At 37.1% G+C, this 25002-nt stretch overlaps 1 protein-coding gene across 1 annotated transcript in view; it reads left to right on the top strand.

The window, feature by feature from the left end:
• Positions 1-4230: 4230 nt before the first annotated feature.
• Positions 4231-25002, top strand: part of tyr (tyrosinase) — a 28248-nt gene continuing 7476 nt past the window's right edge. The window contains exons 1-4 of the mRNA XM_039746245.1: positions 4231-4242; positions 9954-10170; positions 12318-12465; positions 20744-20925. Coding sequence (XP_039602179.1) covers positions 4231-4242; positions 9954-10170; positions 12318-12465; positions 20744-20925 — 559 coding nt within the window. The remainder of the gene's footprint in view (positions 4243-9953; positions 10171-12317; positions 12466-20743; positions 20926-25002) is intronic.

Here is a 25002-nt window from a genome sequence, read left to right as displayed (position 1 = left end):
GTGAGCTTATTTTGGTTTGTCCCAGTTTCCTTTCCCTATGGCTGTTATTCTGAATTTACAATATGTCTTAATTTCTTTTATAGTTTGGAATATTCACAATTAAATTTAAAGTTACAAATGTCTCTACTCAGTTTTGTTACTGCAGACACCACTGGGGGAACAGCCAGTGCGGTAAATAATGTAACTGCATCTTTTCCATGGATATTAAGAGAGAAATGGCCTTTATGATATTGTCTGCTGTTGCTTGGAGTAGACCTATAATGATACAGCCATGGTCACAAACTAATGATTAATAATTATAATGTGACAATTTGGTGCATTCAATACATTTTGGAAAGGAAACCTAAAGATAAAAGCCACAGCAGTAGCTCAGTCGGTAGAGCGGGTGGTCCAGCAATCGGAGGGTCGCAGGTTCGATCCTGGCTCCCGGCATGAGAATGCAGCTGTTGTGTCCTTGGGCAAGACACTTAACCTACCTTGCCTGCTGGTGGTGGTCGGAAGGATTGGTGGCGCCAGTGTTCAGCAGCCTCACTTCTGTCAGTGTGCCCCAGGGCAGCTGTGGCTACATAGTAGCTTATCATCACCAGCGTATGAATGTGTGTGTGAATGGGTGAATGACTGTTGTGTTGTAAAGCGCCTAGGGGGGTTCTTGAACTCTAGTTAGGCGCTATATCAAATACAGGCCATTTACCATTTTACCATAAATAAAATTGAATCAAGTCTCATTTATTCTGCCATCATGTGCTGTGGTAATTGTCACAGTTGCCACACATCTAAACTTCCTGTCTTGTTCTCGTAGAGAATTTCCAGTTGGGACTTTGAGAAGAATGTGAGGCCACTGCTGATTTTGATCCTCACAAAAAGCAATTAAGCTTTCTCACAGAAAATTAACACTCCTTAAATGCATATCCGATTGCTTCAAATACAGAAAAGTCAAACTTTCCATTTCAGAATGATGGAATTGTGTTTTATTTTGTACAGAATTTTGAACAATGGTGAGGGGTCATATTTATGACTCAGTTAGGGCAAGATATCTCAGAACTGCCTGATTAGGAGCTTCTGGGGATTTATGTGGATTTTTTCCACCAGAAAGGTTATATATTTTTTTTTTCCTATTTCCCATAGTATGTGCACAGAGCATTACTGTATGTGGAACAGACAAATTCTCTGAATGAAATAAATACATTGAAATTGATCTATGACTAAAAGGAAACAAACAAATAAAAGTGGGAGCTACAACCTATGTTATGTAGGCACATCAGTACTGAAAGGAACATTGTTCTGCATGATAAAAGCAATTTCCCACAGAAAACACAAAGCAAAGTAACATATTTATGTCCATTAAATGTGTGCTTTCTGTCAGTAACAAAATAAAAAAGGTATTTAGGATAGAATGAATTTTTGCACTATGTAAGCATCCATTGGAGAGTGACTGACAATTTTTTCCATCAGTGTTTGTCATGTGCATGCTGTACACTGACTTGCTGCCACCCCGGACACCTTTATTTCTTTTGCACTGTACATGGACCATATGTTCATGATGCATTAATTCAAACAAGCCTTGGATGCAAACACAATTTGTCTGCTCTTTGAAAAGTTTTTGTGAATGACAGAAGAAATGGACTGACCTGGTCTTTTGTTTTTAAAAAAAAAAAAAAATAAAAAATCTACCAAGAATTTGTTACAGTATAAATTGTAATAACGCTGCATATTTGCCTGAGTAGCCAAAAGTTCTAATTAGGCTGTATGGTTTTTTTATTTTTTTAGATATGCCTACGGTATTTAAGAGAATTTGTATCCAGTGTAGGCATAATTACAAAATTTAAATCCAAGGTCCTTACCAATTATCTTATGGAGATTACTAAATGCTTTTTTGAATTTTTATTCTCCATTATATCTTGAAGCATTAGGCCTTTTCTAACTTTTTTTTTTTGCGGAACATTTCCTTGCCTAGGCGAAGCGAGACAGAAGTCCCAATTACATTACCTCACCTGAAGGAGGTTTTGGAATCTATGAGCTATATAAGGTCTCCAGGTCACAATGTCCTGCTTCCTGAAGCATGTCCATACTTTTTGACGATATTTCCAGCCCCGCTTCTTCAGATATTGAATGCTACCATCTCTTCCATCAAAGATAACTCTTTAGTAACTCTTACCATGGTTACTCTTAAAGTGTGAAGCCATCTGATTGTTCCAATTACTGTTCGATTTAGTGATGTGACACTAAATGATGGAGAATCTTCTTCTTCTTTTATGCCCAGGGTATCCGAAAACAAGAATAGTTACTGTTATAGCAGCTCCATTCACTAACACTGTCAACAACAGTGAATGCAAAAGAGGTCTTTTATTAAATTGCCTTACAGGACACACACTGCGAGTTTAACCAGCAAACCCAGATCTTTATACAGCAGCCTAAAAGAACAAACTACAGCATGTCATACATGTGCCACATATAGCATTACAAAATAATACCTGCAATAAAATTTCAAAACAGTGGTTGCCTCATATATAATACTGTAGCAATGGATGGATTTCTCCGCTCTTTACATGGCTCTTTGAGGTGACTCGCTATCCTTGAAAGGACCGCTCACCTTTTGCCACATTAGTTGGAAAAGCGTGCGACTTTGCAGGTTTGCCATTTATATAGGTGCCCCTGCCACTGATGATGTAATGCCAGCTCATACTTGGATGACTCATCCCAGGCTGAGGAAACTCATCAAACTCCAATAACTGGTCATCCATTAGTTGGTTCATTTCCACCAGACTCCATTTATTTGCAATCTCAGCGCAACAGATAACATTAATTTTTTACATATTCTTAATACACAATAACCACTTAGTCCAGCCAAGGTGCCCTTCTTGCCTTCAATGGAAAGAAAACTTTTGTCTGTCTGCCTGAATTTAAATTTTCTCTAGAATGGATAATTTTTGCTAAGTCCTAGTTGAGAAATTATTCAAGTCACTTAAACTCTATATTTTTTGTTTTCCTTTTGCTATGTACAGCTGGATTCAATGCTCAGCATGAAAGGGAACTCAAAATACACTGCAGCCCCTGTTAAGTTTTTCTTGCTTCTTCTAGAGTTTAAAGCCAGTGGTAGCTGCGTATGTTCATTTAGTTTCCTTTTAATTTAAGCTCTTTTTTTAGCCCCATAATGTTACATTCTGTGTGGAAGTATGACTTGCAATTGTTACCCCTATTTTTTTTGGAAAGCAATTTTTAAAAATCTCTTTCTTAGTAAGATCCAAACTGTTAATACTCAATTTAAATCTGTACAATGCCTGTACCTCAGGCAATGTATTTCTTATATCTTGTACCTTATTGCTTCGGGCAGCTGACCCAAATGCCATGTCTGCTCTGTAAATAACTTAGTAGTTTTTCACATGTTCTAGGATTGTCCTCCACCCCTGCTGTATCTGACCCTTTTCTCTCTCTATTGACATTCCTTTTCAGGTCATATTAATCTCCTAAAGGATGATTGTTGCCAAATTACCCCTGGGCTTTTACTAGAAGTCCTCATTTTTTGCTCTCTATTAACTTGTGTGAAACCTGTTCCTTTAATCTGGTTTTGTTTGAAGTCTCTTCAGTTCAAATCAATGGGTTATTCAGCCACAATATCAAGAAGAGGAAATCAACTGCGCACCTTTTTGTTACCTACAGTAACTGGATGGAGTTGGGGTTATGATGTCTGTCCTTTTTGTGTGCACTTTATGTTGTACTTTTCCTAGTGTCTGCCATGTAAGGTGTTCCTTTTTTTGAGGCAGCATTGATTTTTCGTTCAGCATATTTGCATTTAGGAATGGTGAGAAGGAAGTTTTCTTATTGTTGCATATAGAAAGTTTGGGCTAATTTAGGTGTTTTCAGAATTTTATTTTCTAATGTTTGTCTTGATCCTTGTCTTATCACATTTGGGTGCGGTAATGGAGACGTTTGGCAGGTAAAACATCCATCCTTCCATTATCCAACCTGCTATATCCTAACTACAGGGTCATGGGGGGGTCTGCTGGAGCCAATCCCAGCCAACACAGGGTGCAAGGCAGGAAACAAACCCTGCAAGGTGCGCACACAAACACACACACTAGGGTCAACTTAGAACCACCAATGCACCTAACCTGCATGTCTTTGGACTGTGAGAGGAAACCCACGCAGATACGGTGAGAACATGCAAACTCCATGCATGAAGCGAACCCAGGTCTCCTTACTGCGAGGCAGCAGCACTACCACTGTGCCACCATGCCGCCCCAGGTAAAACATGCTTTACTGAGTTGGGCTTCCTCTAAATATTAAGTAAATGTGATTCATTATTTTAATTATGGCCATTTTAATCGTTGAATGTTGTTCCTATAATCTTTACTAATTAACTTGAAGCTTTTTGCTTGTTAGTATATAACATGATATTTTCAGTCTTTTTAAAATGTGGTGTGGATAATTTGGGGTATTTTGCTTTGTTGCTATAGAGCATGTCCTGCTTTTTTGTGGTATCTTCCGAAAACCTCACTTGTGTTTTTTTTTTTTTTTTGTTGTGTGTGTGTGTGGTTTTTTTTTTTTCATTTTTGTTTAATGACACATGGCTCATTAATGAGCAGATTCTGTTGTTACAAGTAATGTATTGGTTTACTCTAAGGATCTGCAGTAATGGGAATATTCCCTGAGAGAGTTGGATGGCGTACATTTATTTCCACTTGGTGCCTTATGCATTTATTTCAATAAAACAAAGGATGCTGGGCATTACACCATTAATTTGACTGGGTAATTGCATCTGTGCAACAGTAATGAGATTGAGTAAGAAACGATTGCCAAGTCAATTTGTAAAGTGATTTGCTTGGAAACGGAAACAGTTCAGTAATCGCCATAAAACTGTGGTACAGAATTGCAGTTATTTGAGGTTTCCTTATTTATATTTCATTATGTAAAAAGGAAGAAAAGAGACACTTGCAAATATGAAAAAAACATGGGAATGAAGCAAATTAATATATATTATTAAAATATTATATATTCATGAAATACATGGCCGATTGAAGCCTGTCATGCTTTGAAATATCCTCTGAAGTTGCAGTCGATCATCATGATATCAGAGTGAATTCCATGACTCCTAAGAATGGACTAATGCTTAAGTAACATTTATCGGTTTCAGCTGCAAAAGTGGCAACAATGCAATCTTTGCAAAGTTGCATATACTCGAAATTTTAGCAAGCAGAGACACTCCGTTCTACACAAATGAATAGCTGCAAGATTCAATACATTAAACAGATTAAAATTACCGTACGTTATATAAACTGACCTCAGAATCGTAATACTACTTCCATTATGGCTGTAGTGAAGTTCTGAGTAGTTATTACTTTAATGGCATTAAAGGTTCCAGTTTTGTAGCTACTGTACTGATGTAATTGTGCTTTACAAAAAAATTTGAAGGAAGGCAATCGCTTCAGTTCTACTTATACACTTGCAAATTTGATGGGGAATGCTGTTTGACGTATTAATTTTTTGTATTGCATGTAAAATTCACAACATTCAGTAATATTAAAGTTTTTCTTTTTAGATTGCAACATAATTAATTTACTATAAAAAGGGACTAAATAAAGTATTACAATTAAGCTTTTTGTAGTTACTTTAGAGAAAGACCTATTAGATACTGAGCAAGATCTGTTTATGATTTATATGATGTCACTTTCAAGAAAGCTGTAACAAAAAAAACTGTGCAAGAATGAAGATGATTATTCTTGTCAATCACTGACTTGTATGTTCCCTTTTTATCTGCAAAAATTAAAAAAAAATAAATGTGTATTTGAAGACTGAGAGTCCATGTTTGTATAGTATGTGCAATAGCCAGCACTACTAAGATATTATAGAATGGAGGAAAAAACTAAGGTTACAGCTAAGTGATTATATTTTGCACTGTCTTTAAATGAGAACTATCTCAAAGCAGTTTACTGATCTGTGCATGTTAATGCTTATGAAAAGATCTTCATTTACTATATGTGATCACTATTGACACAGAACAAGTACATCATTTTAAGCACAAAAAATCTTTCATATACTGTTTGCAAAATGAAATAACCTTAACATTTGCTGATATTGAGCTATTCAAATGTGACAGTAGCTGTCTGAAGATTTAATCGGTGTTGGTGGTCAATGATTCCATTTCTTGGAGAAATGCTGCACAGAAAGAGAAGTAGCTAAAGTCTAGTGTTAGTGGTCCACTAGGTAAATGAGAGGCTTCCCCAGCAGTTTGAAAGGGCGTCCACAGTCAAATTCTACTGCTCACAATTAGGATGTTAAAGCAATTTTGAAAAGAATGGCCTACTCATCCTAATAAAGCCCATAAATTGTATTCATCTCATTTTTCCAAATTAACATGAAGTGAAGTTTTACTCTCATCCACACTGCTCTGCAACTTCATCCATATGAAGAAAAACTCTAACACTTGTGTGAAAATTACCTTTAAAGGCAAAGTTTGATATTTTTCAAGTTAGTTATTTCTTTACAAACGTGTAATGTATGCTTTGTCACATGAAATTGTTTTCTAAAGTTAGGTGTCTTCTATAAATGTAAAAATATTTCTTACCTGCACTGATGCTGTACATTGGAGGCTAATCGGACATGAGGCACTACTGGAAAATAAAAGCTTTGTCATTTATTTTATTAATTTAGCATATTGCTATTATTATGATTATGAAGGTGACCTCGGCCTGCTGCAATGATGTTGCAAAATTTGCCAATTCAGTTGGAGCCTTGTTGCGTATTCCTACCACGTGGTGGCTGACCACCTTGCACGTCCTGTCGTGTGGCGGATATTTAAGATGGCGAGTGGTTTGCTTGACATCTAAGTTTATGGATATTTAATAAAAAAATTTTCTGAAGATTTCTTTTGTTTGTTTTGCTTCATCTACTTTTTCTTGTTTTCCAGTTTAAGTCTATTCCTGTGATTATCCCCTACTCATCATTTTCTAATTCCTACTTGATTTCTCTTTTTCCTTGGGGTTGCTAAGCTAATTACAATACCGTTTTTGAAGTACAAATTTATAGTAATGGTAGTAGATTTCAGTTTTATGCTTCGAAGAATAAGTGATGTCGCTTTTAGCTCCCTGACCTCTACACTTGTTAAATATCTGAGACTGAATAAAGTTTATTATACTGTATTGTGCAAGGGGACTACATAGCTAATAGCTTCACTTTAATTTACGTAATAACTGGGGGAATTGGCTGGCTTTATTTGAACGCCTCATATATTAAGAGCGTTTGCATGTGCCCTCAGGCTTTATAAACTCAAATGCCTTATACTGTAGCAATCTGAGCAATGTCAAACATGCATAAGTGGGTTAGCACTTTTACTCAAACTTTCTTCACATTTCCTCTTCATTTGAAGATGTAAAAGCAGATGATGTGATGGAATTCATGAATGGCAATGAAGTATCCATTCCATTTTGTAGGCTTCCTTGTAGTTTTCAAATGTGTGAGCTTACTGTTTATGATCAGGAAGATAATAACATTTTGCACCCTTTCTTAACATTTTGTAACAACATAAGATGAAGTGGGAGCATCAATTATGAGAACATATTTAGAAGCAGTAAAAGAATTGGAAGAAACAAATGATTGTCACTATATTTCTCAAAAATGGGGGAAAAACAAAACCAGAATACTCTCTATTTCACCCTATACATAATAATCAGAAACAGCCTCCTTAATTTGACTCTGTGTTACATTGAAGTCAGTAAAGTAGAATTTGCAGAAAACAATCCTGTAGAAGCATGGTTTCAAGATATCAAATTTGTAAAGTGTGTAGATTAAAAATAATGTGTGAGAGATTTTAAAAGTGCCCTTGCTTGTATCAAATTGTCTGTTGCAAGGATGTTAAGGTTGCGTAGGAGTAGATTAACTGCAGGAATTAAGAAGCAGCAGCACCAAGTTGGAATCCGTGCTATAGAAAATAATTGCTGGCATCTCTGATTCTTGTAATCTACCTGAGATTTTGTGTAGCTGGCTTTCAAAGCAGTAAGCTTCCAAGAATGTTTTCAAAAAGCACAAAAAGAACTTCTGAAGAGTTTCCAAAAAAAAAAAAAAGAATTTGCAAAAGGATAGCATCCCTTCCTGGACTGATTATAGGAATGTTTAATATTACAGATATTTAGGGATTTTTTATAATAACATGACTTGCATGTATTTGTCCTGGGTTGGTGCTTTAAGATTTTTGGGGTGAATCTCTATTGATTTTTTTTTTGAGTAGCAGGCAATCGTATATAGCTAACAGGGGGTGCTAAAGGACCAATGCAGGGCTGCACATGTCTATTTATTTTGTATTTACTTCAAAAATATTCATTACAAATTAATGTTCGATCAAACATATGTTCCAGTGAAACAAAATTAAGATATTTAAAAGGCCTCTTCATTCAGAAATACAATTAATGTCTCGGGATGCACAAGTCTTGAAATTAAGTAAGCAGTGGGCAGGAGGAACACCTGTTTAAGATGTTCCCCAAAACAAAAGCACCACTGCAGTATATTTGGAATCCCATGAGTCACTGAGGTGAACAAACATTCTGGGCTTCTTTGGTCCTGCCTATACTATGGAGGCCTAGATAAGTTGCTCTACAACCTCATTGCCCAGGCTTAAAAGCCTTGTCCATTCTAGGAGGTGGATGGACTGACTGGAGGAACAGAGGCCAGAAAAAGAAGAACCATCAGGGAGTCTGGGTAAACTATGGTTCAGCTAGGCCCACGGATGTTTATATTTCCCCTTCCCTGTCTTATGCTATTGTTTCTACAACCTGTTCCCTTCTGCATTTTTGCTACAATAATTCCTTCCTTTTTGTATACTTTGTTTTCTTTGGCTTCATTTGGGTTTGGGGTCCACTCAAGTGCACCCCCTCCATTTTTACAGAGATTTTTACTATTGTGTAGCACTGTGTGTCCGTGAGACCTCCTTAACATTCTATAACAAAAATGACCATGGATTTCTAAGGATGTGTGACCAAGTTATAGTTAGGTCAGATCTTTCTTGTTTTGTCCTAAATCTCTGTGAATATTATCTATTTATTGGGACAAATGTTATGTGTGGTGGGACACTTCCCATTTTAATTATTTTTCATATTACTGGTAGGCAAATCCCAGCCTTTCAGAAGGTGGGTGGACTATAACACCCTCCTCAGAAGATATGTCTGCTCCGTAGTATCCTATCACATAGGCTAGGGAGAATTCATAGCTAATAAAATCCAGGGAAGGAAATAGGAAGGTGCACAATGTCATTTTTGCAAAATGTATAGCATTGGCAATCCTAAAAATTATCCCTAGAGTGTGCTTGGTGTGTGTGTGTGTGTGTGTGCGCGCCCTGCGGTGGGCTTGGTGCCCTGCTGGGATTGGCTCCAGCAGACCCCTGTGACCCTGTAATTAGGATATAGTGAGTTGGATAATGGATGGATGGATAATTCACCCTGGTAAACATATAAAAACAAAAAGAATACTGTTGATGTTTTCATTTATAATTGCTTATAGGTGGATCATTTTTATAATACACACATTTAATTTATTTATTGTACATGAACAAAGATTTCTTTCTAGTATACATATTTGAAAGTTCACCTTAACTGAGAAACACTTGCACAGAGTGTATTATAATCTCTAAATTCATGGCCTTAAATTTTTAGGTCTGATTAGTCAAGCTGTTTTTAAATTTCTTTGGGACATTGTTAAAAACTGAATCGGGTATATGGTTTGGTATTAAAGGAAATTATTCATAATTGACATGTGTGCTGTAAATTTATGATTTTTCATTTTATTGATGTGATGTCTTTTATTTGTCTGGGTCTTGTTGGTGCCAAACTTGTTGGTCACATTTGGTCCTACAATGGATATTCTTCAACAGTTTTGTTTTGCTTTATTTTTAACTTTCTATTAAAAGTCAGTACTGAGAGTAAAAGCAAACCGCACCTTTTTTGTTTTTTAAATTATAATTTCCACAGGTAATTTGCTCGAGATCAGATGAGTACAACAGTCTGGAGACATTATGCAATGGCACAACTGAAGGGCCTCTTCTGCGGAATCCTGGTAATCATGATAAGGGTCGTACTCCTCGTTTGCCAACATCTGCTGAGGTGGAATTCTGCTTGAGTCTAACTCAATATGAAACTGAACCACTGGACAGAACCGCAAACTTCAGCTTTCGGAACACTCTAGAAGGTAAATGACTTGAATAAAAGATTGTAACTGACTATAGCATTTATCACAGGCTGCTGCTACATTGAAGACTGAATTTCATCTTGTATTTTTAAAGATGTCTGTCATACAACACAATATGCATTTTAGTAAATGCCCTGGTTAAACCAGGTAGATGACAGATTGTTCACAGCCTTGTTCATATTTTTAAGATGTATTGTAGTATAAATGAGTTTATTTTGGGGAAATGTTTTTTGATTAAGAACATACTGTAGTTTCACCGAATAGGGTTAGGAATTGATACTTTTTTTTGTCCCACTTTGATATTTCCTTTTAGGTTAATAAATGTCGATTTTGTACAAATTGTATTTATGTTTCATTTTATTTTTATGCAAATTATTCCTGAAGACCTACTTGGAATGTTCTCACAGATTTACAAATACATCAACAGAAAAGTACATTAACTATAAATAACCATGCCTAAAAGGGAAAATGGCAATCTTTAAATAATCAGCTGGCCAACTTGCAAGTCCTGTCACTAAATGGATCTCTAAACATAAAAATACAAATTCCTTGTTAAGTGTTCCAGTAGAATTTTAAGCCCCTGGATCACTGCAGCATGCAAATACACCGTTCAGCTGGACAATTCCCTCTTCTAGATATTCAATGATCTCGAATTGTATACACTGAACCCCATAACAGTAGTATGAGAATTTGGCCAGCCAGAAGACACTTTTTTGTAAATTTGGTTACCTTAAAGCCAAATTGTCCAAATGGCTCCTCGATGTAATTTTTTTTTTTTTTTTGAGAAAGTTTAAGTAAACTGTCATATGCTTTGTAGTCTTTAAATTTATTTCGGAGTATAATTTTCATAATCTTTATGTAAGGCCTATTTGTCTATAATTACTGGGAATATATGATACTTCTTATGGATTAGATTTACATGGGCAACGTTCTGGTCGTTAGAGTTTTTGTTAAGCACTACTGATAATGGGTGGCGCAGTGGTAGCACTGCTGCCTCGCAGTAAGAAGACCTGGGTTCGCTTCCCGGGTCCTCCCTGTGTGGAGTTTGCATTTTCTCCCCATGTCAGTGTGGGTTTCCTCCCATAGTCCAAAGACATGCAGGTTAGGTGCATTGGCGATCCTAAATTGTCCCTAGTGTGTGCTTGGTGTGTGGGTGTGTGCCCTGCGGTGGGCTGGCGCCCTGCCCGGGGATTTGTTCCTGCCTTGCGCCATGTGCTGGCTGGGATTGGCTCCAGCAGCCCCCCCGTGACCCTGTGTTAGGATATAGCGGGTTGGAAAATGACTGACTGATAACTCTCTTCACATAATGAGATTTGTTTGTTGTCTTCAATGCACCAAATGCATAAAGTGCAAAAAACTTTAAACATTGAGCTAGTTTCTTATTTTTATTGATGCATTTCCATTCATGTTTATTTTTTATCTGCTGTATAATTTCTTGAAGACTTCCATGAAATGTTTGTTTAGTTCATTGATTATTTGCTGCTTATTTTCAGTTGACTTCTGGTTGAAGTTTCAGGTGATCCTGTAAGCCTAATTGTATCTTTTGTGAAGAATACATAGCAAGTGATGCATTTAAGCATAGTGTTGTAATTCCAACAATATCATAATTCCAAACCAATACTTTTTCCTCAATCATTTGAGTAATTTGACATTGTGTAATTTTGATAGAGTTTCTGTTGGGTGGATTATAAAATCTTGTATATGTTTTTCTGTGTGGGGAAATTGTGCAAAAACATTTAGCTTAAATGCTTGTACTATTTTCTAAAAATCATTACTCCTTACCTTTTTGTTGTAAAATAGCAACTCTTGTTTGTAAAGGTATGACAGAACTTATCAATTTCATAGATAACGGAATGGTGTGAACAAAATTCTCCATTTTCATTGCCAATTGTCTGGAGCCATACTTGGTGTGCAGTCTTTTAAAACTGGGATGTGTATGGGGATACAGTTTTCTAAGAAGGGGGTTTAATTGTGTGTGTGTGTGTGTGTGTTTGTAAATGTTTTAATTCTTTTTAGTTAATGTTTTTGTTTTATTTTTTTTTTGCTAACCAAAAAATAATTGAAATGAGTTTTCTGTTGTATTGTCTCTCTTGTATGGATTATATGGGAATAATTTCTTTTTTTAACATATTCTTACTTTTAAAAAGGCTTTGCAAATCCAGTTGATGGTGTAGCTACACGTGCGCAGAGTACTTTGCACAATGCTCTCCATATTTACATGAATGGATCCATGTCTCAGGTTCAAGGCTCCGCAAATGATCCAATCTTTTTGATTCACCATGTGTTTGTGGACAGGTGAGTGTGCACCCACTGATGGTTTACTCATATGAATGTAATTTTATTTTATTTATTTACAGGAAAATTTCACTTTCATTTGATACAATGCAACTAAACTGACAGCAACTTCAAAGCCAGATATTCTAAATATCGTTTTATAATGGCATTGTAAATAACTTCTCTTGATATGTAGTCAGCACAAAGTTTTATGAATCTTAAAATCCTATTAGCCACTTTAATCACTTCTGTAAAATGTCTGTTTTATGACAAGTCCAACAAAACTCCTAAATCCTTCCTGTGAGGAGTTCTTTCAAGTTTCAGCCTCCCTCCCCACAATTTGATTCTGATGTGTAAAACCTCACTTTTATTTACAATACATCTATCAAAGTCTGAATTCTTTGCAGGTCTGTCTGCAATGATTGTACTGAGGCTAGAGTATCTGCCATTTTACCTTGTTTAGTATTGCATGTAAAACAGCTTGTTATGTACATTTTTTAAAAGATCATTGACATACATTAAAAGGAGCAGTGGACTCTGCTCCAATTCCTAAAGGACTTTTATTATCCTTAGAGCGTTTGACACCTGTCATGAATCAAACGTATTTTGTGTTTCAGCCAGTTTTTGTCCTTGTCTACACAATGCACCTTCAAATCCAGCTTCTGCAATCCACCAGTGCAGTAACTCATCAAAAGTGTTTTGAAAATTGAAAGAAGCATTGTGTCAAATTCTTTAGCTGTTTACAGTACTTGCAAAATTCTGCCATTTCAATGAAATGTGACCTCCAAGTCTAAACCCACATTGACTGTTCACAGCTCTACATGTATAATTGATGTACGATTTATTTTTATTTATTTTTTTCTGGAATATGTTCTATTTAATTACCTATCACAGATGTTAAACATACTAGCCTATAGCTTACTGCCTTTTCATTAGTTAAGTATATTAGACATTTTCCTGTATACAGTGAAATATTCCAGGGTAAAATATGTACTGCATACCATTTATATGGTATACATTATTATAGTGATTAGGAAATGGCGTTTTATCTATTTAAAAATGTCTGTGTTCTCAAATTCATAGTACTTTCAAACATTTAAATCTTTCACATTGGCATTTTTCTGAGTTTTTGGCATTGATGTAAATTGTACCAACAGTATATCATGAAACAAACAGAAATTTATAAGGTGCCTAAAGCTGCTTTTTTCCCCTCTCAGATGATGCATTTAAGACATTACTGCACAGAAAAAAGCTATATACCTGACTACTTTTGTACATTTAAACTGAATTTAATGTGCCAACTTTATTGCCTCAAATGATTTTCCATTTCATAAATTTCCTGATTGTTTTACAATTAGATATACCATATGTATTTAAATGCAGAGTTAATGTACATCTCCAAATGCCTTCCCTGTTACTGAATTTTGATTTTTGCATTTGCAGTTTTTACCATGTGCTTAACTGAGACCAACTATTTATTCCCTTAAATTTCTGCCAAAATTGGATTTCATCTTTCACCATATGGAACAGAAGTCTAAGTGTTTACCAAACCTTTAAGTTCATACAATGGGATCCATTGTGTACTATGGGTAGAGATGCTGTGTTCCGTTTAACTTGCAAGTCAGATGTCAGAGCTGGGAATGACCTCACATTTGAATTGATCATGTTCCAGTAAAACATTCAGAAAACCAATATGGATGTACTTGGGTTGGGAACCTTTTGTTGTGCTTGCTCCATTGGAATAAATAACAGTTGTTAACAAGGCATTACACATTGTGGATCCAAGCACTGTAGCAACATATCCACAAATAGAAGTTGCACAGTACTGTGTGTATGACAGATTTAATGAGACACACTTGGACAGAAGTGCTAATAAACAGTAAATACTACAGCTTTCATTAAAATGTATGGTATAAGTCGCCATTTTGGATTGATGTCATGATCACAACAAACTCAGATTTGACAGACCAGCCCAGAGTTTCCAAGTTGAAACTTCCAGCTTCCCACTTCAAATGGAATACACCAAACTCCTACTCTGTGAATTACATTAGGCTGTTATGTATTGATCCTAAAGGTTACAATATAAAAATTCGAACCATTTTTCATGGATATTTTTTCTACTTTTGGTTAATGTTATGCATAATTTTGCTACTGAATTAAGAGTGGGTTTGGATTCTTCTAATTAAGGAAAATAAGTCTATATGCAGTATAGTCTAACAAGACAGCAGGAATGTATCCATACATGATCTTGGCCTGTCTGTTTTCAGCTTCAGCCTTTCTCTTTTGCTTCTAACTGCGGACACATGGTTTGTCGTTCACTACTTGTAGTCGTTCTCAAGTTCAGTTCTGGACGACCATTGCAGCTGCAGGTTTTTTTTTTTTTCCCCCAACCATTTTTCTTCTTTCACTTTGAATTCAGCCTTAATTAAGCAAGTGTTTCCTTCCACTTTGTGTGTGCATTTTTGTTTTTTGCAAACTGATTGCAAGAAAAGAAAATTGCATCCTGATTATGCTAATTTTCCTGATTGAACAAACTGCGAGTTTCAGTGCTTAACAATTCTTTTGTTGTTCTTTAGAATTTTGATATTTTGTTAATTTTCTGGTTATTTATGCCATCAGTTAATAAGCACACTGTTTTGGTTTTTTTTCACTTCTTGAAATTGGTGTCCCTTGCCCCAGTGTCTGCTATGCTTGCCATTAATTTGTCAGTGATATAATTAAGAGGGAAAAATCCCCAGAAAAGAGGAGTTAAAAAGATGATAGAATTAGTCAGTCAGTCATCGTCCAACCTGCTATTTCGTAACACAGGGTCACAGGGGGTCTGCAGGAGCCAATCCAACTTCTAAAATTATAGAGAAAAATACAAACATTAATTTTCAATAAATGCCAATTTAACAATAATGCTTTTTTTTCTGAATGCAAAATAAAATAAAACAGGCAGGTATTTAAGTAATGAGTTAAATGAAAATTAAAAATGACTCTCCGATTATCAAAGTGGTTGAAACAAAAACCTGCAGCCACAGGTAGGGCTCCCAAGACTGAAGTTGAAGAACCACTGGGCTAATGTTTTCTGAAATCATTTGCATTCTTTGAGCTTTAATATTTATAAAGTTATGATTGAAGTTGCTGGTCTTTATGGTTCTTCATTCTGGCATCTTTCTTTATTTACAGAAGTTTGATTCTATATACAAGTATTGACTTCTGAATCCATCCATCCATCCATTTTCTAACCCTCTGAATCCGAATACAGGGTCACGGGGGTCTGCTGGAGCCAATCCCAGCCAACACAGGGCACAAGGCAGGAACCAATCCTGGGCAGGGTGCCAACCCACCACAGGACACACACAAACACACCCACACACCAAGCACACACTAGGGCCAATCTAGAATCGCCAATCCACCTAACCTGCATGTCTTTGGATTGTGGGAGGAAACCGGAGCGCCCGGAGGAAACCCACGCAGACACTGGGAGAACATGCAAACTCTACGCAGGGAGGACCCGGGAAGCGAACCCGGGTCTCCTAACTGCGAGGCAGCAGCGCTACCACTGCGCCACCGTGCCGCCCTGACTTCTGAATGCCAACTGTTAATTACTTAATCATTCACACTTGTGGATTCTTTCTGTTATCAACTATCCTAAGTACAAGGTGAATTGGGTTGATGTAATCTCCGTAGTTATTTAAAATCCTCAAAGGAATGGCAATATAAATATTCTTCCTGTATCCATTTGGATGGACACTTTGGAACTTGATCGTGTTTGTCAGATTCTTTAAACAGTCATGCTGACTCAGCAATGGTCCTTGTTTCAGTTTTGCTAAAGGTATGTAAACAGTGTTATGTGTTTATAGAGCAAAAACAGATGTTTTCCAGAAACTTTTTTGTGCCTTAGAAGTTAAGGGTATGAGGTGTTTTTTTCAGCATATATATGTATGGGATGAAAAATTTTTATGTCCCCTGGTACATACTTTGGTGTTGCAGTAATAGGCAGTGTGGACTGTAGAGGGTGCTCATGCTGCACTTCAAAATCCAAAGGATAACCAAAAGAACTGAGGTAATGAAAGAAAATGGTTTTATTATCCAGGCAAGGTGAACCGTCAAAAACAAATCCCTACAAACATATATATGGCTAAGCTTTCAGGCCCTCCTATTTACCAACAAGCCTTCTTTCTGTCTCCAGCTATTTTAGAGCTGGGAGAAGGCACTGCTAAGGCCCCTTGTATACAAACTGCAGGGGCCTTTTAAGGCTAGGTCAGGAAACCCATCAGAGTACGTGCTCACAAGTGTCTCCAGGCTACCTGGCCAACGTTCAAAAGTCGGTCGGTGACCCTGAGCAGGTCCCGCTAATGGCACTAGTTTTTCTGCAGGCGTTCTGTACTTGAGAGTGTGATTGGTGAGGGTCAGCCTGTCTGTCCTCCCCTATAATCCTGTGACTTTTAAAGTGAGACCTAGTGGCTTGGGGGACATTTACAAAGGTAAAAAGTAAGTTGGTTCCTAGTTCCACTTTCACAGTAGAATCAAAAAGTGATATTCTGACAGACATACTTGCCATTTACTATTTTATCAATGCCAACAGGATATAGCGGGTTGGAAAATGACTGGCTGACTAAAAAGGGCAGTACACACTCAAAAGAAATCTCTCTCTATCCAAACTTTAAAAAAAAATATTAAGGGTCTGTTATACACCCATCTGCAAAGTAAATGTTCAAAACAGCAAATGCATGCTTGTCATGTAAAGATTAAGGAGTCAGAAACACTATCTAATTATACATTAATCCAGCTCAGGAATGTGTCAAATTCATAGTCTAAACACTCTGCATATCTGAGCCAAAAATGTGATCACTGAAAAGGTGTCATTCCCATAACAAGTAATTTGAGAGTTGGGTGCCTAAACTATTGCTGTTAAATGGAAGGCAGAATTTCATCAAAGATATTTACTGACCACAAAGCAGCTTGAATATGGCAAAAGATCTCCTTTTACAGTGACTGTTTAAGAACAACATTGTTATTACTTCTGTAAGTGACACAATCAAGCATTCATTAAACGATGTAGCCCTATTGTTACTGTTCATAAACTGATGCTTCTCAGATATCCATCCATCCATCCATTTTCTAACCCGCTGAATCCAAATACAGGGTCACGGGGGTCTGCTGGAGCCAATCCCAGCCAACACAGGGCACAAGGCAGGGACCAATCCTGGGCAGGGTGCCAACCCACCGCAGGACACACACAAACACACCCACACACCAAGCACACACTAGGGCCAATTCAGAATCGCCAATCCACCTAACCAGCATGTCTTTGGATTGTGGGAGGAAACCGGAGCGCCCGGAGGAAACCCACGCAGACACGGGGAGAACATGCAAACTTCACGCAGGGAGGACCCGGGAAGTGAACCCGGGTCTCCTAACTGCAAGGCGCTACCACTGCACCACCGTGCCGCCCCTTCTCAGATATGCTTTTTATTATTATTTTAAGCAAGTGTACGATTCCATAGACATGTAGATGTGTATGCAAAGTAATGGACAGTTGACTCCTTGTTTCACACTAAACTGTTTAAACTCGCTAAGTGCCTCATCAATGGATTGGATACATTTGGCCATTGAATGAAGTAGATTTCATCTGTACTGTTATGGTTGAGACTAGTATGGGTTTTTTTTTTTTCTGATTATTTTATGACTGCTATGAAAACAACATTAATGTGGATTTTTTTTTGTTTATCAAGCACTTTCTGTAAGAAGTGTGAGCATTTTCTCTGCCTATTTTTTTTTCAAAAAATGTTATTTTGAAAATTTTTATTTTTTGTAAGCTACATTTCTGTAAGAAACCTGCACTTGACTTGAAGAAAACTGCATACATTTTTGCCAATAAGGTTTTTTTCAGATACACCCATTTTTTTTTTTCTTTCGCTTAATTCAAGTTAAAATGCCTCTTTTATACATAATGTCAGTGCTTGAGACCTGCTTCTAGAGGCTGTGCAGCTTGATACTTGATTTTAAGCCTGTTTGCATAAAGCATTCCTTATTTATTTGTTTTAGGTAGAGTGTGAGAATTTTAAGTAAAGTCAGTCTCCTCTACAAACCAGTGTTAATACTAAATGTTAATATCATCTTACAGATCAAAGCAATTCAAATTATTCAGCGCCCTCAATTCCACTTCTGGAAAAGCAGCTGACTGCCAAATGGAGTTTGTCAGAATCAACTTTCACCATACTACAAATATTTACATTTAATATACAAGTGGAAATATTTAATATCTTTGACCTTTAAAATGTATAATATAACATCAGCTTTGTTTTTGTGAGTGTAAACTAAAGTTTAGTTCAGAAATGTGCATCTCTGTGTACTTAAAGGTATTTAAAATAATGATGATCGGCTATTATTGTGTAAAATGGGACATGTTTTCAAACCTGACCTTTTTTAATACAATTTAATTGAAATGCACTTTTTTTGGAATTAACCAAGAAAATTGAATTTTCGGAGCAAGTAATTAAAGCACTTGTGAGAGAGCTGTATTTTCCTTTGAATATTGAACATTATATTGTTTGATTAAAATTTATTGGGGGCAAACACAAATAACCAGGCCTTTCACATTAGAAACTGACCGCACAGTAACACAGTGGGTACCACTGTTGGGACACAGTTCCAGACTCTCTTGTACAAGTTGTGCCCACATTTCCTCTCACAAGACAAAAGTGTGCAGTATTGGCTAACTGATGGCTTTAAATCTAGCCCTATATGAGTGAGTTTGTGAGTGGGCATTTTTAAGACCCTGCAAAGTCCTAGTGCCACTTCTTGTTCCTGTTGGTGCTTCCCAGACTCCGATCTTGTTAATTGGAAAAGGAGCAAAGAATAGTAGAAAATATTTCAATGAGTTTTAGCGAGAAATTACCACAATTATGTTTGTTTCCTTATCAAACATGCCATTTAACTACAGACCAGTGGCCTTTACTTATCATATCATGAAGACCTATCGGACAAAGATGGAGTCGGGAATTAAATTACCTATCTGTTGGACAAGGCTTTCCCTCACCTGGCAGTATGGATTGTTTGGTTTTATTTTTAATTTCACAAGTGGCTTCAGTACTATCCAGCCATCCGTGTTAAGGGGTAAACTCGGAGATATGTAGGTGGATGAGCCTATGGTGTCCTGGATAATGGACTCTTTTTTGGGCAGGCCACAGCTTGTGAGACTCGAGGACTGTGTTTCTGAAACCGATGTGAGCACCACAAGGAACGGTCCTATCTCCTTTTCTCTGTAAACCTCCAACTATAAATATAACTCCAGGTCATGTCACTTGAAAGGAAGAAACAGAGTATAGGAATTGGGAGGAGAACTTTGTTTCTTGATGCAGAAAGAATTGCCTTCACCTTAACATTGACAAAACAAGGAACTGGTTATTGACTTTCATTGCACCAAAGAGCCTTTATGTCCAGTCACTACTCAGGGAGTGGATGTAGAGGTGGTGCCTTGCTGAAAGTACTTGGAAGTCTACATCAGTGACAGGCTGGAAAGGTCTCCTAACACAGTACAACTATATATGAAGGATAGAGCAGACTGTTTGCTTGTTTTTTTTTTGTTTTTTTGTTGTTCCGTTGTGACATCCAGTACATGTTCTACAACTCTGTGATTGTGTGATGGCCTGTGCAATTTTTTTCTATGCTATGGTGTTCTGGGCTTGTAGCATCACTTCAAATGAGACCCAGTTATGGGGACACACTATGGATCTCGTGTAGGTAGTAGCAAAGGAGAGAATGAAAAGAAACTGAGTGTCATAATGAACAATACTGCTCATCCTCACTCTGACACACCAACACTGAGGTCTTTCAGCCAATGAATTATTCAGCAGAAGTGTGTCAAGAAATACTACTGGGGCTCCTTTATACCAACAACAATACATCTGCTTAATGCCTTATTGTAACTGCCAAGGTTCAGAAGAAGGTTCTTCTTTCTTTCTTTCTTTCTTTTTAGTCCTTCTGGTTCTGTAAATCCCTTATGACCAATTAGCATATGCCATAATTGGAAAGGGGGTTGCAACAACAATACTAATACATATATTAGAAATGGGAACCAAAAAGTTGTGAAATAACCATACTATTTGGCTACAGCCATTTTCTTCCAGTCCTGTTTGGTTTTAGTCTTCATCATATTTTACATTGCTTACTTGTGCATTTCTGGCATTTGAGATAATATGTTGCAGATAAAGAAGCACAACTGGAAAGTGTGTGTTTATTAGTTTTTATTCAGGCCACAGGTCATTTTAACAGACTTTTTTTTTTTTATTTGTCTCCATATAATTAGTATTTTTGAGCAGTGGCTAAGAAGACACCAGCCAGTCAGAGATCTCTACCCAGCAGTCAACGCTCCCATCGGTCACAACCACGACTACCACATGGTGCCTTTCATACCACTGTTCCGAAATGGGGACTACTTTGTTTCATCGTTGGATTTTGGATATAATTACGCTTATTTGTTAGAACCAGGTGAGACTTCATGGATTATGTGGTTTTTTTTGTTTTTTTGTTTTTTTTTAATATTAAACACTTCTTTCTTTTTTGTTTTCGCCATTCCCTAAGGTGTAAACTATAGTTTAACTTGGCTCTGCCCTTTTATCAGAACAGTTTTTGGGGTAATTGACTATTTAATTATATAATACCCAATTTGTTTTTTCTTGTTTTGTTCGGTATTGGGGTAAAGTTTTTATCCTGCTATAAATCAAATGTTAACCACTTGATTCTGTGACTATCCAAGTGATTACTTTTTCTTCTGCTAGCAAGTTGTTGCTCAATTCTAAGTTTACCATCGTGTGCTTACATTTGTGGCCAGTGAAATGTTTCTTTCAAATAATTGCTGCTTGATCAACTCCAGCCACCCCCTCCCTCATTTTGCATTTCATTTTATACCTTATCTCAGTTTGTAGAAACATCTCACTTTTTTCCAAGATCAATAACTTATCAACACCAGAACAATTGGAACAATGGGAAATGTGTGTAGCTTTTAGAACACCATCACAAATAAAGATTAGAAATAAAGTATGTTGTTTTTGGTATATAATGTATTTAATGACACTATTTATAGATTTATATTGTCTAATAACAAATAGTAACATATTTCTAGACGACACTAATGTGCATATTAAATAGATTCCATTGCATAGCTCAATAATTAATCACAATAATTAATCACATAATGTTATTTTTTATAATATTTCACCTTGTTCTGTTTTCACTAATGAAATATTAAAAAGGCAAAATTTTTATAATGGATTAAATGCAAATAACATAGAAACACTAATAAAAATTGGAAATGTATGGTCTGGTGCTCACACTGATGAACTGCATACAGAGGTTTGTGTCTTAATCATCCTCAATTACTCTCCAGGATTAGTCATATCATGCCCACTCCTTGAATATCTGAAGGGTAAAGGTAGTTCGATTATATATTGGGATTTTACACCATCACTGTCAAGATTGCTAATAGAGCGGACAGATCTCTTGGCATTTATTAACAAATCTCTCGGTGCAAGATATACATTAGATCCGCCAAAAAAAAATACTGTATTATACAATGCTAAAGTGTGTGTGTGTGTTGTGTGTCCAATTCCTCCAAGCAATCTGATTGAGCTATCTGAGCAATCTGATTGGTCAGTTTGGCTTTGGTGACGCACTTTCTGTTTAAGTAGGGAGTGTGAGACACTTGTGGAGGAGTAAAGGTGTAGCGGCCCCAGTGAAAGTCGTATTCAAAAGCAGGAAGAGTCTGAGCACCGGTCCGGACAGGTTCACACACACAGGATCAAGAGGAAAGACCATGAGGATACACACAAGGCATGAGAGAGATATTGATTTTTATTTTTAAATTATTCTATTACCTGCCTTCAACAGGTGACATAGATAGTTTTATTATAAACTAGCAAAATACCCGAGCTTCGCAGTAACGAAGTACTGCCTTAAAATTTTTATTAAGAAGAAATGTAAACCTTTTTAAACTGAGGGAAAATATACCAATAATTATTTGTTAAGGATCTCTTTGTATACCACATTGTAAGTTCGGCCCTCCGGTTGTAATATAACCAAGCTGTGTGCTGAGCTTACTCTTGAGCATGCAAAGTACAGTTGGCCATGTGAACAGTAATCTTGCCTCAAATCAATGCCAACCTTTTGTAGGATCTGTCCCTGAGACTTATTAATGGTCATTGCAAAGCAGAGCCTTACTGGAAATTGGAGGCTTTTGAACGGGGATGCGAGGAATAAAAACTCCCTTCCCTGAGCCACCGCCAGTAAAAATAGTTGCCTCAATTAGGTTCTTTTGCAGACACGTGACCTGAAGTCTCGTGCCGTTTCAAAGTTTCCCAATGTGTACTCTTTTGTCAGATTCATAATGTATGTTTGGGTCGTACGCAAATCCACAATCGGGTTTTTTGAGCCAAACCTCCTGTTTTCGTATGAGCCACTTTTCATTAATGGGATCATACCTAGAAACAGAAGCTCTATTAACTTGTGGATTTGCCTTCGAGTATTTAGCAACAGCGTGTCTAACTTGTCGATTTTTCTGCAAGTATTTGGCGGCAGCGTCACAAAGTTGTTTCCATCTAGCTGCATCAGAAAATGTACCATGACGTCTGACATGCCTACTTATTACTGTTTTCTCACAGCTTGGATTACGGCTGTCATAATCGGTTTGAGTTTCATGGTTTGTTTCAATTACGTTAGTATTTGCAGGACTTGTTGTGTTGAAGTGACATTCGGCATCTGTCAAGCGTTGCAAACATACAACCGGTTTCATCGATAACTTCGCTTCCAGCTTTTGAGAGTTTAAACAAAGTGTCCACTACTCAAATCATCACCTTGGTTGTCCAAAGGTGTAAAATATTTGGCCATTTCGGTACACTTGAAAGCGACAACCGAACAATTCAGAGGCAGCCATCAAATCACATGCAGAACCATAGGTGAAGGGCTTAAGCATTTCACTCTTATGGTGCTCCTGTGTAGTATAATTGTCTCCTGTACCGTCATCAGTCCACACCTTGAACCTGTCCCAGTCATTCAATACATAAGACACAATGTTCCTCTGGATATCAAGAGTGAGCCTGGTATGGCCATGCAATATGTAACACAGAGTGGAAAAGGCAGGCGCCATCTCCGGGCATGGAAACCACTTGGTAAGTGACAGTTCTTTGATTGATGGTGATCACCTCGATGGACCTGTTAATGGGGGTACAGTTGGAACGATAAAGGAAATGGGTACCTGAACAATGTAAACTAAGTCTAAAATACCTACATAATAACTATAATCGTAATAAACAAAAAAAACAGCGGAGAAGCCATGGATTAAATAAAAAGGCTGCAGTTATCAGCAGGGAGACGTGAATACTCTGGCGAAGCAAGGAAAAGAATGAAGTGACCGGAGCAACGGACGGCCTTATATAGGCAGGCAGCCAACTACGTGGGAGGCGTGGGGATGGGGAACCCAAAGCCGCCTCAAATGGCAACCGAGCTGCAGGCTATGGACGTATATATGTACGCAAGTAGGATTCAGTTAGCGTTGGGAACCCGTGTACCAAATTTCTTGAAGATGGGCTCATAAGTAACAAAGATCGTTGGAAAGTTCAATATGGTGGCCGACAGTGGTGTCATACCACTGAAATAAGTACGTACATCAGTTTTGGTTAGCGCAGGGAAGCCGCCTACCAAATTTCATGAAGATGGGGCCATAAATAAGAAAGTTTAACATGGCAGACGTTGTCGACCGTTACAGGTAGAATATCAAAATGAAACCTGCTTAACTTTTGTAAGTAAGCTGTAAGGAATGAGCCCGCCAAATTTCAGCCTTCTACCTACACGGGAACTTGGAGAATTAGTGATGAGTGAGTCAGTGAGGGCTTTGCCTTTTATTAGTATAGATATATTCTGTTTACAGTATATATGCAATTAGTAATACTCCTGCAGTAGCAAGTGACTGAATATTGTGCAAGTTTTGTTTCTTTGTTTGTTGTGTATTTATGTACAGTGTTTGCTTTGTGGAAAATCTTACAAAGACATTTGTGAAGATTAACAATGTATTCCTTGTGCCAAAGTGGCTCCTTTTAATATTTTGCGTTTTCCAGCCATTATGACTTTCATGCAATCAGAGGCTTTTTTGAAGTTGCTTTTTGGAAAAATATTTATCCATAACCAAAGTTTTATCCATGGTACTAGATTATGTTTTTTAGACTTACCGTGATACCTTCTTTACGCTATGTAAACTACAAATAATTCCATAACATCAATGTACAAGTAAGTGCTTTTCTAAATGACATTAATTGTATGCCCAGGACAACCTCCTCAGATGATGTGACATTCAACGTTGGGGGGGCCTTCTGCCAGCATCAGAAGCTGCAGCTTTCTTTTTCGATGTTAAAATAGATGTTTGCATACAAATTTATGTTGTAGTCATTCTGAAGTGTGTTTTTGTACAGGATTTTCACTTGCTTCCAAGTACATTTAACAACACGCGCTACTACAGAATACATAATATTTTGCAATGCTTTGGACATACATTCACAAACTAGTAAGTTTAAAAAT

Source organism: Polypterus senegalus, chromosome 2, assembly GCF_016835505.1.
Source record: "Polypterus senegalus isolate Bchr_013 chromosome 2, ASM1683550v1, whole genome shotgun sequence".
In the NCBI taxonomy this organism is placed as follows: domain Eukaryota; kingdom Metazoa; phylum Chordata; class Cladistia; order Polypteriformes; family Polypteridae; genus Polypterus; species Polypterus senegalus.
Note: the sequence above shows the minus strand (reverse complement) of the source record. Positions and strands in the feature narration are given on the sequence as shown.